At 39.0% G+C, this 19,609-nt stretch overlaps 1 protein-coding gene across 3 annotated transcripts in view; it reads left to right on the top strand.

The window, feature by feature from the left end:
• The first annotated feature begins 3,077 nt into the window (after positions 1-3,077).
• Positions 3,078-19,609, top strand: part of JHY (junctional cadherin complex regulator) — a 73,066-nt gene continuing 56,534 nt past the window's right edge. For all 3 annotated transcript variants that reach the window (XM_065946157.1, XM_065946156.1, XM_065946155.1), the window contains exon 1: positions 3,078-3,400. In XM_065946157.1, the coding sequence (XP_065802229.1) occupies positions 3,078-3,400 (323 nt within the window). The remainder of the gene's footprint in view (positions 3,401-19,609) is intronic.

Genomic DNA, 19,609 nt, shown 5'->3' with positions numbered 1-19,609 from the left:
TGCCGGGACGGACTGCACAGGCCCCGCCCTCTCGCCAAGGCCCCGCCCACAGCCGGGCGGCCCGAGTCGCGCGGGGCTGGCTCTGTTGGCCCCGGTCTCCAGGGCAGCGCTGGGAGACGCAGGGCGGGACCGGGAGGCGCCAGCACTGAGGATGCGGGGCCTCCAGGGTCGCGGCAGCCAGGAACGCCCGGCAGGTGACAGGCGTTTGCCTCCCAAACAGGGTGTGCGGTGCGCCCGAGCAGGGATTGGGGGTGGACGGTGGGACCGTGGATGGGGACAGGAGAAAACCTCTCGAGGAAAGTGATCCAGGTGGGGAGAAAAAGGAGCCCACAAGCGGGAGCACTTGGGACCCAGACGGGAAGGACAGACGGTGGCCGAGGCAGGGACGGAGCCCAGGGGCCGGTGGTCGGGATCTGGAAAGACTTTGGCGCCCAGACTCCCAGAACAGCCCTATCCTGGGTTGATCAGGCCGGTCGGGGCATCAGACCCGCCAGATCACCCATTACTTCCTGGGCCTTAAAATGCCCCTGGCTGCCGAGTCTTGTCCATCAGAGAATAGGCGGAGGGAGGAAATAAACGCCACGCCCCTTTGGGCAGCTTAGGACTTATTCCAAAACAGGGTAACTTTTCCTCTGCACTCGTCTTGGTGGATGAACCCTTAAAGCAGGGCTACATTTCACCTACAGAAGAAAATGTGTTCCTCCCAGTACTAATGTAACGGGCTGGGCCCAAGGATCTTGACGGGACCCCTTGGGAATGAGCGGTTTCTTGGTGCCACTGGTTTATCCCTGTCTGTCTTATTTACTTAGGAGATGTGTAAGCCTGTCTTTGTCTGAAATTTCAGTGAAACACTTTGTGCCAGTAGGGAGGCACATTCACTGCATTTAGAAGTCCCACTTTCTAATTTTTTTTCAGTCATCAGCTTTTCCTTTTTTAATCCCATGCTTTTATAAAATTACACCTCCACAGATGACCCAACTTGGATGGTATCTGGCTTTGCTCTCTTCATTATCTCCCAAACATCAACAACAAAAATTCTATCTTTTTCTATGAACATTTTTAATTGATTAACTCCAAGAAACCCTAGTCTATGTCATTTAAGAAACGAAGAGAAATAGAAGGGACTGAATTATTTCATGAAGGAGCAGTTCCAAATTGAAATATAATGATTATTTCAAGCTTTTTAAAGATCCCAAGTACAGTGACTTGAACTCTTAAAGATGTATTATTACAAACTGTTTTGGTTAAAACGTGTTAGTATTTAAGGGATCTGCTGCTTTCTAAAAATATCCTAAAAGCGACGGTTGATCCATTTATCAAAGTTAAAATAATATGGTAGAATGAAATATATATTTTTAAAATAAGGCAATTAATGCAAACAGTTTGACAAATAATATGTTAGTCTACCAAGAGGGGGGAACTTTAAATTAAAAATAAAATCATAGATATTTAAATATCATATGTATTTCAATATGAATGTTACCTTTGGTCTGTCTTGTTTGTTAAGGTGCTTTCCTCCAAGGAGTTGAGGATGTTCCATAGAAACGTTAGCAACAAGGTCAACTGAGACTAAAAAGAAGGTCGTGTTATTTAATTAAAGGAAGGATTTGCCAAAAGAATAGGAGTAGACCATTAAAACAAATTTTACAGTAATCTCTGATCAGAAAGGTTGTTTCTGTTATCTGACCTACAGGGGGGAAAATGGCATAAAGGCAGTGAGATAGAAGACAGAGCAAACAGAAATGCCAGCTAGAGATGAAAGGAAGCACAATCCAAAAACATCATTTCCTTTCAATTGTATCTGAACTCAAAGCACCCTTTCCGTAAACCATCTCGTGGGTCTTTATGACAGCCCTTTGAGACAGGGAGGGCTCACTTGGAATCATACTCTTAAGCGAGTTAGAAGGGGCCCCAGCTGTTATTCAGGCCAATCTTCCACCCAGCCAACATTCCCCAGGACAGCATCCCTTTCAGGTTCACGTGGATAACCAGCCTCTGCTATGAATCACTGAATGGCAGAATTCACAAGGCCATCAAATCTTTTGTTGAACAGTTTTGATCATTATTATGGGGTTTTTATTAATACTGAGCTGAAGTTGATCTCCATGTTGCTGCTGCTGCTGCTAAGTTGCTTCAGTCGTGTCCGACTCTGTGCGACCCCATAGATGGCAGCCCTCCAGGCTCCCCCATCCCTGGGATTCTCCAGGCAAGAACACTGGAGTGGGTTGCCATTTCCTTCTCCAATGCATGAAAGTGAAAACTGAAAGTGAAGTTGCTCAGGTGTGTCCGACTCTTCAGGACCCCATGGACCGCAGCCTACCAGGCTCCTCTGTCCATGGGATTGTCCAGGCAAGAGTACTGGAGTGGGCTGCCATTGCCTTCTCCAGGTTACATCCACCTAAATTATATATTCCTACCTGGTAGCAACCTGGATATCAAAGTCTTTCAAATGAAAAGTCAGCCAGTACAGGTCTAGGAACAAATTAGCTTCCATCATCTTTTCAATTCCAACTGTGGAAACCATACTGTCTCCCCCTCCTTTATTTTCCAAAAGGCAGACCCTGAACCTGTTTAACTCTGTCCATAAATACTACTGAACATGGCATATATATATATATATATATATATATCAGTACCCTGGATATTGGAAATAAGACATTGAAGTACTATCTGTAATTACCCATTTGGCTTTGTCCAATCTTATCTATAACAGGCCCTTGGAAGCTAGAAAAAGGGTTCCAGTCATTTGATTTCCTCAATAAGGCTGCATTTGATTACTTAGACTGTTTATGAGCTCTGCAGCAGAAGTGTTCCTGTAAATGGAAAAACACAATAGTTTTTCCAGTAGACCTTTCTCATACTTAGAAAAGGATGCATACAAAAGCCTGCAGATAATATAATGAGGTTCTCTTATTTAATTTTTTATTAATATTGGAATTAGAGATTTTAATTGTCACAGAATAACATAAATATAATTTTTTTAGGCAAATGCTTTTGTGAACCACAACTTTAAATATCCAGCCAGCTGCTGTCATCCACAAGAGAGAATCCCTGTTCATTTTTATATTTTTCTCAAGATGAGTCATAGTAAATTCATTCCCAAGCTGTCTATTCAATCTCCTGTCCACACCAACTTAAAGGTCCAGTCCACAGAGCCATCATTTAAGAAAGAAGACTTACATTTGATTTCAAAAGACTCTTTGGAATCTGACTCAGAAAGCCCCACTCAAAAGATCAAGTCCCGGTCTGAGCTTGAAGATCAAATTCAGGACAATGACATGGAGCCTGACAGCCTAGAGGAGGAGAACTTGAGTGAGACGGAAGAGGAAGCAAGCAGAAAAGCAGCTCAGAGGACCTGCGAGGAAAACCTCCACACCCAAGATGCTGGTGCAATTAACAGGTAAGGAATTGGCTTGTGTAAGAAAACAGTGGGTTCTGAGATGCACTGTTACGTAATTACTGGTACTGTCCCAAGTGAAAGTAAGGACAGACTCTTGTTTGGGGATTTTTTTATTTTATAGTGGATATAATTGATTTACAATGTTGTATTACTTTCAGGTATGCAAAGTGATTCAGTTATAGGTATACATATATCTAATTCTTTTTTCATTATTTTCCCATTCTTATCTTTTTTCAATATTACTGAATATTGAGTAGAACTGCCTGTGCTATACAGTAGGTTCCTTGTTGATTATCTACTTTATTTATAGTAGTGTGTACATGTTAATCGCAAACTCTTCCTTTATCCCTCCCCCTCAACAACCTTTCCCCTTTGGCAACCAGAAGTTCATTTTCTAAGTCTGTGAGTCTGTTTCTGAACAGGCTCTTGTAACAAGCTCCTTTGTAATGTGTGTGAGACAGATCTCCAAGCAGTTAAGGGCAGCTTGGAGCCAAGATTGTTGATGAGAATAGTTATTAACGATAAGGATATTTGTATTTCTTATGCTCCTTACCTCCTGTCCATATTCCAAGTGTCTCTACTGCTATGACCTCACCTTGGAGAAATCCCAGAAAGCCTGATCTAGAAAAGTGCCATGATCATGGACTCAGGTGTTCTTGAGTTGGTCGAGGCAATGGTGTTTAGTGTATAATCTGAAATAAGTCCCGTTCAGTCTCTTGCAGTTTATTTTTTCTCTCCTGTGAAATGAGCCAGCCTGCCTCTCTCACAAGACTGCCATCACTGTCAGTGAAGTACATTGTTGGGGGGGACTTGAGCCCTCTACCTGAGCCAGGAGAGGTCTGCCTTCCTGGGCTTATATAATCACAGAGATTTAATTTCTATAATCATCAGTATTTATGATGTATTCACTTTACGATAGAAGCTACCAAAACATCTAAGAAGATATAAATGAGTGCAATATTATTCAGTTTTAATGAAAATATAAATGACACACTAGAGTACTGAAGTTCACAGCTATTGATTAGAAAGGGGTCTTGGGATGGTGGTAAGTTACAAAGATCTGAAGCAAACTAAGTGGTTTCAGATTCTGCCGCTGACTAGTTGTGTGACCTTGGCCAAGCCCATTTAAATTCTCTGTGCCTCAGCTCCTCATCAGTAAAAATGGGATAATAATAGTAGTTACCTCACAGTTTATTGTGTGTGTGTTTGTGTGTGTGTGTGTGTATATATATATATATATAAAGTGCTTCATATATATATATAAAGTGCTTCAAACAGTGACTCTTAGTAAGTTATGTATGTGTTAGATTAAAAAAAAAAGAAACACTCTCCTACCATGTTTTTTTTTTTTCAATAAACCAAAGCTGAAGGGTTGAGGAGGAGGAATAATATAAAGTCAGAAGTAGGGCTTAATTTTGTTAGCCAAGTAATAAGGGTGCATGGGATTGTAGAAAATAATGCCTTGCCTTATTCTATTAAGTTTAAGGAAACAATTTTTACTAATGTGCAGTATAAACTGCTTTTATTTTTTTGAATTGGAATATAGCTGCTTTATAATGTTGTATTAATTTCTGCTATACAACAGTGAATCAGCTATGTATACAGACATCCCCTCCCTCCCAGACCTTCTTTGTGTTAGATGCTTTTTAACTTAGGGTTAAAGTAAATTGAGGAAAGTTTATTGGAAGGCTTAGAACTTGGGCAGGCAGGGTTTTGGAAACTAGACAAGATTTGGGGAAAAAAGAACAGGATTAACATGAGTGTGTGGGGCCCGTTGAGCCCCATTTGATGACAGAGGATGGTTTTTAAATGTAGGGAAATTAGAGGAGGGGCCTGCTTACAAGGGCCTCTGTGGATACCACCAGCCCATGCCACGGACATGACACTGAACACAGAACTCAAATGATGTTTCCCAAGGATACACTCCTGGCTCAGGCTTTCATAGGAGCCAGAATGAGAGCCCAGCCCTAAGTCTTTTCCCCCTTTCTTCTTTCTCTTTCACTGAAGATACTTAGTTGAATCGAGCTTGTCTGCTTCTTAGGGGCTGTCGGAGCAGCGTAAGTCCCCTACATACGAACCTTCAAGTCATGCACTTTCAAAGATATGAACCTATTATAAACCCTAACAGTACAGTACTATAAAGGCCATTTTGTTAGCTGGGTACCAAGGATAACTTTGTTAGACTTACAAATAAATTGGACTTAGCTAACTGACTCTTTGAATGGAACTCATTTGTATGTAGGAGACTTACTGACAAGTGATAAATGCTATAACTGGATGCAGCCACAGAGTTAGGGGGTGAAAGAGGGGCTTAGGAAGGCTTTAACCAGCTCGCCACCCCCGACTGAATGGGGTTGGGTATACCCAGAGGAGAAAACGCAGGTTCTTGGGGAGGACAGTGAGATGAAGCAGTATTCAAGGAAGATTATTCTGCAAGCTGGTGCATTATGAATTAGATGGTAAAAACACAGCAGAGAGACCACCAGATGGTAATAATTATAATGACAACAGTAATAATAATGTCATCTCTTTTGAAAGGCCATTGTAACCACTCAATTCTTCATTGCAATCCCACAAGAAAGTGCTGCTAGTCCCATTTTACAGGTCAGGAAAATGAAGCTGACAGAGATGAAGTCACCTAACATCAGAGTGCTTTGTTACTGAGGTTGAGGGTTTCTTTTTTTTAAAAAAATACTTTATTTATTTATTTACTTTGGCCATGCAGTGCAGCCTGCAGGATCGAACCCGGGCCACAGCAGTGAAAGCACCAAGTCCTAACCACTGGACCACCAGGAAATTCCCTGAGGTTTTTAATTAAGAAAAAATTCTAACCCACAGAAAAGTACAGAGAAAAATACCATCTCACCCTTATTGCCATATTTGTTTCAGATATATTTTTTAAAACATAAAATGTTGCAGATAGCTTCCTTGTTCCCCTTCTCACACCCGTCTTCCTCCTCAGAGATAACCAACACATACTTTTTTTCCGGCCTTGCCGCGCAGCCTGTGGGATCTCAGTTTCCTGACCAGGGACAAGATCCTCATGGTGGAAGCATGGAGTCTTAACCACTGGACCACCAGGGAAGTTCCAACCAATACATACTCTTATATGAGTGTATTTCCTTTATAGCAATTTTTTATTTATTCCCTTTACAGCTAATGAGTAGAGACATATGTATATAAAGAATTGCTAGGACTTGGTGACAATTTAGAACTGGGGTTGGAAAGAACAAGAGAAGGCAAAGATTACTTTAAGGTTCCGACAACAAAGCATTGACAGAATACTTGTCCCAAGCCGTCCCTGTGCCAGACACTTGATATGTATCATCTTATTTAATCCTCATGGCAGCCCCAACAGGTGGACACTATCATGATCCCATCTTAGAGACTGCAAATGAGGCTTACAGAAGCTGGTTATTTATTTCACCAGGGGCGTGGTGGAGCAGCAAACTCCTGCAGTCTGACTCTATGCTTTAAACCATGTTTTTATTGTAGCACTAATCTAAGAGAGTCATAGTCTCCTAGGTAATAAATGGTAGTTTTATTTATAGAAACAGGGCATCGGGAAGGGTAGGTATTCTTGTCTGTACTTTTATGAGGAAGAAACCAAGGTAAGGATCCATTATGTGATCTCATTTCCCCGATGTAGAGTTTTTCCTCTTCGAACGGTGCTCGGAGACCTGACTTTAACCTTGCTTTTTACCCGAGGACAATGTAAATACTATTCAATGTATTTTTTAAATTTATTTCTTTATTGAAGGATAATTGCTTTACAGAATTTTGCTGTTTTCTGTCAAACCGCAACATGAATCAGCCATAGGTATACATATATCCCCTCCCTTCTGAACCTCCCTCCCATTTCCCTCCCCATCCCACCCCTCTAGGTTGATACGGAGCCCCTGTTTGAGTTTCCTAGGCCATACAGCAAATCCCCGTTGGCTATCTATTTTACATATGGTAATGTTACTCTCTCCATACATCTCACCCTCTTCTCCCCTCTCCCCATGTCCGTAAGTCCATTCTCTATGTCTGTTTCTCCATTGCTGCCCTATAAATAAATTCTTCAGTACCATTTTTCTAGATTCTGTATATATGCATTAGAATACAATATTTATCTTTCTCTTTCTGACTCACTTCACTCTGTATAATAGGTTCTAGGTTTATCCACCTTATCAGAACTGACTCAAATGCATTCCTTTTTATGGAATATAAATATTCCATATTTATTCCATTGTGTATATGTACCACAACTTCTTTATCCATTCATCTGTTGATGGACATCTAAGTTACTTCCAGGTTGCTTCCATGTTCTAGCTATCGTAAATAGTGCTGCAATGAAAAATTGGATACATATGTCTGTTTCAACTTTGGTTTCCTCAGGATACGTGCCTAGGAGTGGGATTGCTGGGTCACATGGTGGTTTTATTCCTAGTGTTTTAAGGAATCTCCATACCATCTTCCACAGTGGCTGTATCAATGTACATTCCCTCCAACAGTGCAAGAGCGTTCCCTTTTCTCCACACTCTCTCCACCATTTATTGTTGGTAGACTTTTTGATGATGGCCATTCTGACAGGTGTAAGGTAGTATCTCACCGTAGTTTTGATTTACATTTCTCTAATAATGAGTGATGTTGAGCATCTTTTCATGTGTTTGTTAGCCATCTGTATGTCTTCTTTGGAGATATGTGTGTTTAGGTCTTCTTCCCACTTTTTGATTGGGTTGTTTGTTTTTCTGGCATTGAGTTGTATGAGCTACTTGTATATTTTGGAAATTAATCCTTTGTCAGTTGTTTTATTTGCTATTATTTTCTCTCATTCTGAGGGTTGTCTTTTTCACCTTGCTTATAGTTCTCTTTGCTGTGCAAAAGCTTTTAAGTTTAATCAGGTCCCACTTGTTTACTTTTGTTTTTATTTCCATTACTCTAGGAGGTGGGTCATAGAGGATCTTGCTTTGATTTATGTCATCAAATGTTCTGCCTATGTATTCTTCTAAGAGTTTTATAGTTTCTGGTCTTAGCATTTAGGTCTTTAATCCATTTTGAGTTTATCTTTGTGTATGGTGTTAGGAAGTGTTCTAATTTCATTCTCTTACACACAGCTGTCCAATTTTCCCAGCTCCATTTACTGAAGAGGCTGTCTTTGCCCATTGTATATTCTTGCCTCCTTTGTCAAAAATAAGGTACCCATAAGTGCATAGGTTTATTTCCAGGCTTTCTATCTTGTGCCATTGGTCTATATTTTTGTTTTTGTGCCAGAACCATACTGTCTTGATGACTGTAGCTTTGTAGTATAATCTGAAGTCAGGAAGGTTGATTGCTCCAGTGCCATGCTGCTTTCTCAAGACTGCTTTGGCCACTCAGGGTCTTTTGTGTTTCCATATGAATTGTGAAATTTTTTGTTCTAGTTCTGTGAAAAATGTCATTTGTAATTTGGTAGGGATCACACTGAATCTGTAGATTAGATTTGTTAGTATACTCATTTTCACAATATTGATTCTTTCTACCCAGGAACATGGAATATCTCTCCATCTGTTTATGTCATATTTTATTTCTTTCATTAGTGTCTTATAATTTTCTGTATACAGTCCTTTTGTCTCCTTAGGTAAGTTTATTCCTAGATATTTAATTCTTTTTGTTGTGATGGTGAATAGGATTGATTCCTTAATTTCTATATCTGATTTTTCATTGTTAGTAAATAGAAATGCAAGTGATTTCTGTGTATTGATTTTGTATCCTGCAACTTTGCTAAATTTACTGATTAGCTCTAGTAATTTTCTGATAACTATCTTTAGGGTTTTTTTATGTACAGTATCATGTCATCTGCAAACAGTGAGAGCTTTACTTCTTCTTTTCTTATCTGGATTCCTTTTATTTCTTTTTCTTCTCTGATTGCTGTAGCTAGGACTTCCAGAACTATGTTGAATAATAGTGGTGAAAGTGGACACCCTTGTCTTGTTCCTGACCTTAGGGGGAATGCTTTCAGTTTTTCACCATTGAGAATAATGTTTGCTGTAGGCTTATCATATATGGCCTTTACTATGTTGAGGTGGGTTCCTTCTATGCCAATTTTATGAAGTTTTCATCATAAATGGGTGCTGAATTTTGTCAAAGGCTTTTCCTGCATCTGTTGAGATGATCGTATGGTTTTTCTTTCAAATTTGTTAATATGGTGTATCACATTGATTGATTTGCATATATTGAAGAATCCTTGCATCCCTGGAATAAACCCAACTTGATCATGATGTGTGAGCTTTTTGATGTGTTGTTGAATTCTGTTTGCTAAAATTTTGTTGAGTATTTTTGCATCTATATTCATCAGTGATATTGGCCTGCAGTTTTCTTTTTTTATGTTGTCTTTGTCTGGTTTTGGTATCAGGGTGATGGTGGCCTCATAGAATGAGTTTGGAAGTGTTCTTTCCTCTGCAATTTTTTGAAAGAGTTTTAGAAGGATAGGCATTAGCTGTTCTCTAAATGTTTGACAGAATTCGCCTGTGAAGCCATCTGGTCCTGGGCTTTTGTTTTTTGGGAGATTTTTTAATCACAGCTTTAATTTCAGTACTTGTAACTGAGTTTTTCATAATTTCTATTTCTTCCTGGTTCAGTCTTGGAAGACTGAACTTTTCTAAGAATCTGTCCATTTCTTCCAGGTTATCCATTTTATTGTCAGAGTTGTTCATAATAGTCTCTTATAAACCTTTGTATTTCTGCATTGTCTATTGTAACCTCTCCTTTTTCATTTCTAATCTTGTTGATTTGATTCTTCTCTCTTTTTTTCATGATAAGTCTGGCTAAAGGCTTGTCAACTGTTTATCATCTCAAAGAACCAACTTTTAGTTTTATTTATCTTTACTATTGTTTCTTTCATTTCTTTTTCATCTATTTCTGCTCAGATCTTTATGATTTCTTTCCTTCTACTAATTTTGGGTTTTATTTTGTTGTTGTTGTTCTTTTTCCAGTTGTTTTAGGTGTAAAGTTAGGTTGTCTATTCAGTGTTTTTCTTGTTTCTTGAGGTAGGATTGTATTGCTATAAACTGCCCTCTTAGAACTGCTTTGCTGCATCCCATTGGTTTTGAGTTGTCGTGTTTTCATTGTCATTTGTTTCTAGAAATTTTTTGATTTCCCTTTGATTTCTTCAGTAACCTGTTGGCTATTTAGAAACATGTTGTTTAATCTCCATGTCTTTGTGTTTCTTACAGTTTTTTTTTCTTGTAATTGATATCTAGTCTCATACCATTGTGGTTGGAGAAGATGCTTGATATGATTTCAATTTTCTTAAATTTACTGAGGTTTGATTTGTGACCCAAGATGTGGTCTATCCTGGGGAACATTCCATGTACACCTGAGAAGAAGGTGTATTCTTCTGCATTTGGATGGAATGTCCTGAAGATATTAATGAGATCCTTCTCACCTAATGTATCATTTAAGACTTGTGTTTCCTTATTAATTTTCTGTTGTGATGATCTGTCCATTGGTGTGAGTGGGGTGTTAAAAGTCTCCTACTATTATTGTGTTACTGTCAATTTCTCCTTTTATGTCTGTTAGTGTTTGTCTTATGTTTTGAGGCGTTCCTATGTTGGGTGCATAGATATTTACAATTGTTATGTCTGCCTCTTGTATTGATCCCTTGATCATTATGTAGTGTCCTTCCTTATCTCTTGTAATATTCTTTAAGGTCTATTTTGTCTGATATGAGGATTGCTACTACAGCTTTCTTTTGCTCACCATTTGCATGGAATATATTTTTCCATCCTCTCACTTTCAGTCTATATGTGCCTTTAGGTCTGAAATGGGTTTCTTGTAGACAGCATATATATGGGTCTTGTTTTTGTATCCATTCAGCCAGTCTGTGTCTTTTGGTTGGAGCATTTAATCCATTTACATTTGAAGTAATTATTGATATATATGTTCCTATTGCCATTTTCTTAACTGTTTGGAGTTGATTTTGTAGATCTTTTTTCTTCTCTTGTATTTCTTAACTATATAAGTCCTTTTAACATTTGTTGTAAAGCTGATCTGGTGGTACTGAATTCTCTTAACTTTTTCTTGTCTGAGAAGCTTTTTATTTCTCCATTGATTCTGAATGAGATCCTTGCTGAGTACAGTAATCTTTGTTGTAGATTCTTCCCTTTCAGTATTTTAAATAAATCCCGCCATTCCCTTCTAGCCTGCAGAGTTTCTGCTGAAAGATCAGCTGTTAAGCATATGGGGTTTCCCTTGTATGTTACTTGTTGCTTATCCCTCGCTGCCTTTAATATTCTTTCTTTATGTTTAATCTTTGTTAGTTTGATTAGTATTTGTCTTGGTATGTATCTCCTTGGGTCTATCCTGTATGGAATTCTTTGTGCCTCTTAGACTTGATTTTTTCCATGTTGGGGAAATTTTCAACTATAATCTCTTCAAAGTTTTCTACTCTTTCTTTTTCTCTTCTTCTTCTGGGACCCCTATAATTCAAATGTTGGTGCATTTGATATTGTCCCAGAGGTTTCTGAGACTGTCCTCAGTTCTTTTCATTCTTTTTACTTTATTGAGAAGTTATTTCCACCATTTTATCTTCCAGCTCACTGATTCATTCTTCTGCTTCAGATATTCTGCTATTGATTCCTTCTAGAGTATTTTTAATTTCAGTAATTGTGTTGTCTCTGTATGTTTATTCTTTAATTCTTCTAGGTCTTTGTTAATTGATTCTTGTATTTTCTCCATTTTGTTTCAAGGTTTTTGACCATCTTTACTATCATTATTCTGAATTCTTTTTCAGGTAGTTTGCCTATTCCCTCTTCATTTATTTGGACTCCTGTGTTTCTAGTTTGTTTCTTCATTTGTGTAGTATTTCCCTGCCTTTTCGTTATTTTTTAAAATTTATTTGTTTGAGGTCTCCTTTTTCCAGGCTTCAAGGCTGAATTCTTTCTTCCTTTTGGTTTCTGCCCTCCTGAGGTTGCTCCAGTGGTTTGTGTAAGCTTTGTATAGGGTGAGATTTATGCTGAGTTTTTGTTTGTTTGTTTGTTTGTTTGTTTTTCCTCTTATGGGCAAGGCTGAGTGAGGTGGTAATCCTGTCTGCTGATGCCTGGGTTTGTATTTTTGTTTTGTTTGTTGTTTAGATGAGGCGTCCTGCATAGGTACTACTGGTGGTTGGGTGATGCTGGGTCTTGTATTCAAGTGGTTTCCTTTGTGTCAGTTCTCACTATTTGATACTCCCTAGGGTTAGTTCTCGGAGAAGGCAATGGCACCCCACTCCAGTACTCTTGCCTGGAAAATCCCATGGATGGAGGAACCTGGTGGGCTGCGGTCCATGGGGTCGCTAAGAGTTGGACATCGACTGAGCGACTTCCCTTTCACTTTTCACTTTCATGCATTGGGGATGGAAATGGCAACCCACTCCAGTATTCTTGCCTGGAGAATCCCAGGGATGGGGGAGCCTGGTGGGCTTCCGTCTGTGGGGTCGCACAGAGTCGAACACAACTGAAGCAACTTAGCAGCAGCAGCAGCAGGGTTAGTTCTCTGGTAGTGTAGGGTCTTGGAGTCAGTGTTCCCAGCCTAAAGGTTCAGGGCTTGATCTCCTGTGTCACAAAGTAATTTAGTGGAAGAAATAAAATGAGCACCCAGCTCTCAGTTTTCAATCCAGTGTTCGTTTTCACTACACAGGATCCCCTTAGAAGAGCCATTGATTCTCTTTTTCAGAGCACTGGAGGAAGAGACAGTCACCACTCAAGAGTAAAAAGAAAAGTAACAATTTCACAAATCCAAGTAGCTAGAAGAATGTGACACTTTAGACTCCAAGGGAACCTCAAAAACATCAATGTATTTTTAAATAAAGAATAATACAAAGTCAAAAGCATGGTTAGGGCCTTGGTCTTCTGATTCACAGATCCTAAAATAATGATATTTTCCTTAGACTGACTTGCCTTGGAAACATTAATGAAAGACTATAATCCTCAGGATTAGAGTGGGTTATGGCCCTAGTAATTGTTTGGCTGTGTAGTGCTTCATACATTGACTGTTTGGAGAACCAGTTCTCTACTACAGAGGAAAACACAACCAAAGCATTTAGTGAAATAGTGCCTCAAAAATATCATCCAGGGACTTCCCTGATGGTCCAGTGGCTAAGATTTTGCACTCCAATGCAGGGGGCCCAGGTTCAATCCTTGATCAGGGTATAGATCCAACATGCCACAACTGAAAAATCCTGCAACTAAGGCCCCAACATAGCCGAATAAATTTTTTTTTTAAGCTTTAAAAAAATGTCATCCAGTTGAGCATTTCCTTACTGGCCCCTTTCTCTGTTCATCTTGGAAACTTTTCCTAGGTGTATCGTTGCTTGGATCTGAGTAGTTTATGAGTTGAGAAATACACAAATTGATCACAGGCTCTCAATATGAAATTCAAGAGGGCTTTCGTTTCTGTCAGGTAGATAGCATTCTGGGAACTGTAGTTCAAAATAATTAGTCAAAGCCTTGCCTTAAAACCAAGCAAAATCTCTTTCTTCTTGCTTTTATGGGCAACCATTTTAAAAGCTGCCTCACAAGTCACTTGAGCTCTACTCTTGTGTTTTGATGTTACTAGAACCTCCTCAAAGCAATTACTCCCTTGTACCTCAGCAAAGTCAAGCCTCAGCTCAATGTATATGGATTAGAAAAACCTTTTACTTAATAGAAATTTGAGCAGCATTGACTACAGTGAATGAATCAAGAGTGGAAAGAGGATCTTCACGTGATAATCCTTAAACCCCACTCCAGAATTAGCCTTATGACACTCGGCACTCAGGGAAAAAGAGATCAATGTAATTCTTAGAGCATTAGAAATAACCTCTTCAGTCCTGTGGCCCTCTGAAACCTCATATGTTAAAAAAAAAAAAATCAGAAAGCAGCAGTACAGTAACTGGTATATGTGTTTGATAAGGTTTTATTTACAAAAATACTTCAATATAATTAGCTACTATTTGGAGGACCATTTGCTAGATATATACTATCTCATTTATCCCAACAAGAGGCTCTTAGACAATATTATCCCCATTTTGCAGAAGGGGAACCAAGGCTCTGAAAGTTTTGTTAGGTGTACATAGCTACTAAGTGGCTGAGCCAGAAATCGAACTGAATGAACTGTCTTCTAACTCCAAAGTCTATGTCTCCAATTTTATGTATCTAGATAGTTGATCAAGGACTGATCTGGTCAAGAACTCAGTTTTGCTATCAGAAATTAAAGCTGTAACAGCTTCAATATAGACTAAGGCCAGATTAAATATGCATATAAAATGATAAATTTTAGTTAAGTAATACAAATCTGTAATGGATCCTGTGTCCTCAGAACACATAAACATTAATGGTATTTTACTTTTGGGCATGAGGATCATTTGTTGTTGTTGAGTCACTCAATCATGTCCAACTCTTTGCAACCCCATGGACTACAGCACACCAGGCTTCCCTGTCCTTCACCACCTCCCAGAGCTTGCTCAGATTCACATCCTTTGAGAGCCCATAAGAACAGGGTCACAGTAGCCTATATCCCCCAGCATATATTTCCCTCCTGGAAAACAGAATGTTTTCCTTCAGTGAAGCCTCTCTCATCACCTGGGAAGCAGAGCCCTCACCAAATATCCCCCATTCTGTCTAACAGACCACATTGTGCCAGAAATTACTGGGTGGAAGACAGGCGTGGGAAGGTATTCTCAGTTAACTTGAATGTTCAGAACAGACTGAAAGTAAGGAAAGGGCTCAGGAATAATCATCTGCACTTTTGTGGTAGTATATAATTTTTCCTCTCAAAAGCTTTCACATATATATATATGAAATATGTAGTATTTATATATAAATATGTAGTGTGTGTGTATATGTATATACATATACATATATATATATAGTTGACCCTTGAACAAAATGAATTTGAACTGAATGGGTTCACTCACATGAGGATCTTTTGTTAATAAATAGTACTACAGTATTACAAAACCCACAATTAGTTGAATTAATGGATGTAGTACCATGGATACAGAGGGTGGGTCCTGCCACTTGAGCACCCACAGAATCTGGTATTCTCGGCATGTCCTGGAACCAATTCTTCACACATGCCAGGGACGACTATATGTTGTTTCCAATTAATAATACAAGAATCAAGTGAAGTACTGAATGGTGATTTCCAGGACCTAAATATTAGTATGGGATAAGCAAAACCAAAAGTAGGTAGAGAGACTTAGTAAAAACCCAAACTCAGAATTTTAACTTCCCCCTCCAATTTTGCACATAAGATATATTTGAGCTGATGAGAGATTACTTCCTCTCATAAATGTCATAGAGATTTTTTTTACGCCTCTGGTTGGGAGAGTAAAGACACTTGAGGCTAGGTGTAACATTCTAGTTTTATCAAGAATGTTCTGAGAGCTTCCAGGCATCAACTTTCATTCCTGTTGGTTTCTAGCAACATTCATCCATGTTAATTTATGTTGTCTTGATGAGAGAGATTTTCCATTTAAGGTCATTGGCTGGCCAACCTCTTCAAATGCATTCTACTCTATACCCAAGGGCTTCCCAGGTGACTCAATGGTAAAGAATTTGCCTGCCAGTGCAGGAGATGCAAGAGATACAGATTTGATCCCTGAGTCGGGAAGATCCCCCTGGAGAAGGAATTGGCAACCCACTCCAGTATTCTTGCCTGGGAAATCCCATGCACAAAGGAGCCTGGCGGGCTACAGTCCATAGTGTCACAAAGAGTCAGACATGACTGAGCATGCATCCACATGTACCCAGTCCTATGGGGTTCACACAGTATTTGGCAATAGCTACTAGCATGCTGGTTATTTATTTCTGATCACATGGGTATCATCATATCAAAGTGACCTGCTGTCATAAGTATTGGTCAGTGCTGTCTTATGTTCACTTGCTCACAATCTATGCAGCAGTCAAACCCTGACGCATTCCTCAGAGCAGGCATTGTGCCATCATGACAGACGAGCAGTCAGAGGAGGAAGTGAAGTGTGTGCGTGGGCATGAATTGTGTCTATTAGAGGCACAGTCCCTGCCAGAAATGCTAATGCTACCGTGACTCCTGGGGTTTTATTGCCCTCGGAGGCGACCATGAGTTCCTTTCCAGCTTATTTCCAAATGGGGATGCGTTATTGTGTTAAAATAAGTAAATAAACAGTGAGTTTGAAACCTCATAATGTGTTATTGAAATTTACATCACCTACAGTCCTGCCAGTTTATCAAGAGGAAGACTATAACCAAGTAACTGAGGAGATAAGTTTAATTCACAACCTTCACTGTATTCATCTGTTTCTACTCCCTGACAAATTTGGAAATGTGGAAGTCTTTGGTTACTATAATTTTTTAATGGATTGAATTTAAAATTTTCCCCCAACCCCTATATGCATCGGTGAGTTTCCCATGATAGGCCCAATTCATTTTTTTACATGGTGGGTTCTTAGAGCTGTTTGGTCTTTTAAAGTTCAGCCTATCCCTTACTGTATTAATAAAAGGTGGAACCTGAGGCCTAGAGTGGATATGAAACTTACCCAAGTTCACATAAATGCTCAGTGGCAAAATCTGGACTAGGGCTCAGGTGTCAAGACCTCCAGTGCTCTTCCAATGACATCACAGCTACCTTGCAATTCCAATGCCATTAGTATCTGGCAGTTAAAATACAAGAGAGGACTTCCCTGGTGGTCCAGTGGTTAATATCTTGCCTTCCAATGCAAGGGATGTGGGTTCCATCTTTGGTCAGGGAGCTAAGATCCTACATGCCTTTTGTCAAAAAAAAAAAAAAAAAAAAAAAAAAAAAAAAAATATATATATATATATATATATATATATAAAACAGAAACAATATTGTAACAAATTCAATCTAGACTTTAAAAATGGTGTGTGTGTGTGTGTGTGTGTGTGTGCGCTCAGTTGTGTGACTCTCTGCAATCCCATGGACTGTAGCCCACCAGGCTCCTCTGTCCATGCAATTTTCCAGGCAAGAGTACTGGAGTGGGTTTTCTTAAAAATGGTCCACATCAAAAAAAAAAAATCTTAAAAAAGTACAAGAAACTATTTAAAGAAAGTGTAAGCACCTGGAAGTACTGTCAGTCTGGGTCTCTGCCTTTTAGCTACTGTTTCTGGAGAATGAAAAGAACAGCTGAGCCTTCCACAGAAGACGTCTGGCAGAGCATTGTAAGCTCTCACTGAAGGAGGGGAATTCTGTTTCTAAATAGGTTCTGTGTCATATAGCATTTCCCTTGTGAGGATGCAGCCTCTGTTTCACATAAGATAATCTTAATGGAAACAAGGTATTGGAATTTCACATTGCAATTACTAGCATGCCCTCTTAAGATAATTTATTTTAACTCACAGATTGTCCGTGAATCAAGACTGGTACTAATAAGAACCTGGTGCAAATATTTGGTTATTTTGCAGCCAAAAGCTGTTGTCAAAAAAGGGAGACTTTGGTTGGAATCATCCAAACCGCATGACTGCAGTCAACAAAATTCACCAGAGAACAATCCAACCCCTTCACTTGTGGATAGTCTTTGGCCTTTGGTTCATTAAACTACTTTTCTTCTATTAAAATGTTTAATTTTTTTTTAGCAGAATAAATGCCTGTATTAGATGAAATTTTCTGGGTTGTAAATAACCTTCCCAAAGGATTTCAATATACTTGTGAAACCTTTTTGTTTCTTACCTGCAAAAGTGATTTTTTTGATCCTTTGGATTTATTTCATTTTATTTACTTAAAAGCTGTTGATAAAAAGATTACGATGAGTACAGAATTCAGAAATCCTTGGAAACAATTGTCAGTTTTATTGCTCCTTAAAGAAGCATTAAAAACTGTACACTTAAACAGAAATTGAATTTGCTGTTCATATCCATAAAAGATTTAATGGCATATAAATTGGGAATAATTGTTCTGTTTAAAAGGATTAAATTAAACCTAAATCAATAATAACATGTGCAGTTTCAATTTAACTGCCTACTTAAAATAAAGTGGCAAAGAAATAACTGCTAAATGATTAATAGCAATGCTTTTATTCACCTACTTGACAGGCAAAATGGCCAGTTATTGAATATTTTATTATGAGTGCAAAGGATGTTAATTGTACTAGAAACATGCTCTAATTTTAGTAATTTTTTGATTGAATACTCAACTGAACACGAAGCTCTTCGTCAAATGGAGATTTGATTTTATTTGGACTGAAGTTGTCACAGTCAGTGCTCAAATGTGGTCCATTAGAGACAGCAAATAGGATGGCATATGCCTAGGAGACCACCCTCCCCTTCCTCTCTGCATCCATCTCTAACCTGGGCATCTGAAGGGCAGACCTGGCATCTGTTGTCTGAATGGCAACAAAAGCATTGTGTACTCATTGTCTAACCTCCCTATCCAATGGGGAGAAAACAAGGTGTGTGGTGTGTGTGCACATGATTACTGATGAAGGAGCACTTCACACTCATTTTGTTCCATGGTGTTGACCTGGACCACACAACACAATGGAGCTTCTCAGCACACAAGCTCAGAACAATGGGGTTCTTTAGTATCATGTTCTATTTCAACCATTAGATTTGTTCCCATGAAGTATTAAAGCTTTTCACGCCCCTGAGTTTGCAAAACATAACCTCCCATTTGTCCCTACATATGGTTTCCATCAAAAGGAAGAGAAAGGGGGATGTTTTAAGATAGTCATTGTAGGTGTACGCAGTACAGTATAATTAAAGCTCTGAGAAGAGCCACATTTTCTGATTCTAATCTTGTAAATACATGTTATTAGAGGGTCTCTTCAAACAACTGGTTCAAAAATATCTTTCACAGCCAGAGCAACTCAGTATTTCTGATTTGTTTCAATACCTTCTGAATTTTCCAGATTTCACTCAAAACACCCGTCTTCTCCAGGGTGTGTGATACTGCTTCTGTGGGCAGTGTCCGATGGTAATTTGTTGAGGCTAGAAATTACACCTCCTTCTGAAAGTCTAAAGTAATTGAATTCTCCCAGTTTTATCTTCCTCATCATCTCTCAGCAGTGCCTAAAATTTCTCATCGTGTGGAAACACAGACATTTCTTAATCCCATTTTCCTAAATCACAGTTCAAACACATTCTCCATGATGCCTAGTTCTTGGGAAAAAATTTTTTTTAACTTTTTAAGATGGAATATTCATTCTTTCAGGCCACTAAGGTGCCACTTAGTGCATCAGGAGACAACACTGTGTCCTGGAAATAACTTAGGCCTGAGGGATAAAAGAACCTC

This window comes from Muntiacus reevesi, chromosome 9, assembly GCF_963930625.1.
Source record: "Muntiacus reevesi chromosome 9, mMunRee1.1, whole genome shotgun sequence".
Taxonomy (NCBI): Eukaryota; Metazoa; Chordata; class Mammalia; order Artiodactyla; family Cervidae; genus Muntiacus; species Muntiacus reevesi.
The sequence above is the reverse complement of the archived record's forward strand: the minus strand, read 5'-3'. Positions and strand labels throughout refer to the sequence as shown.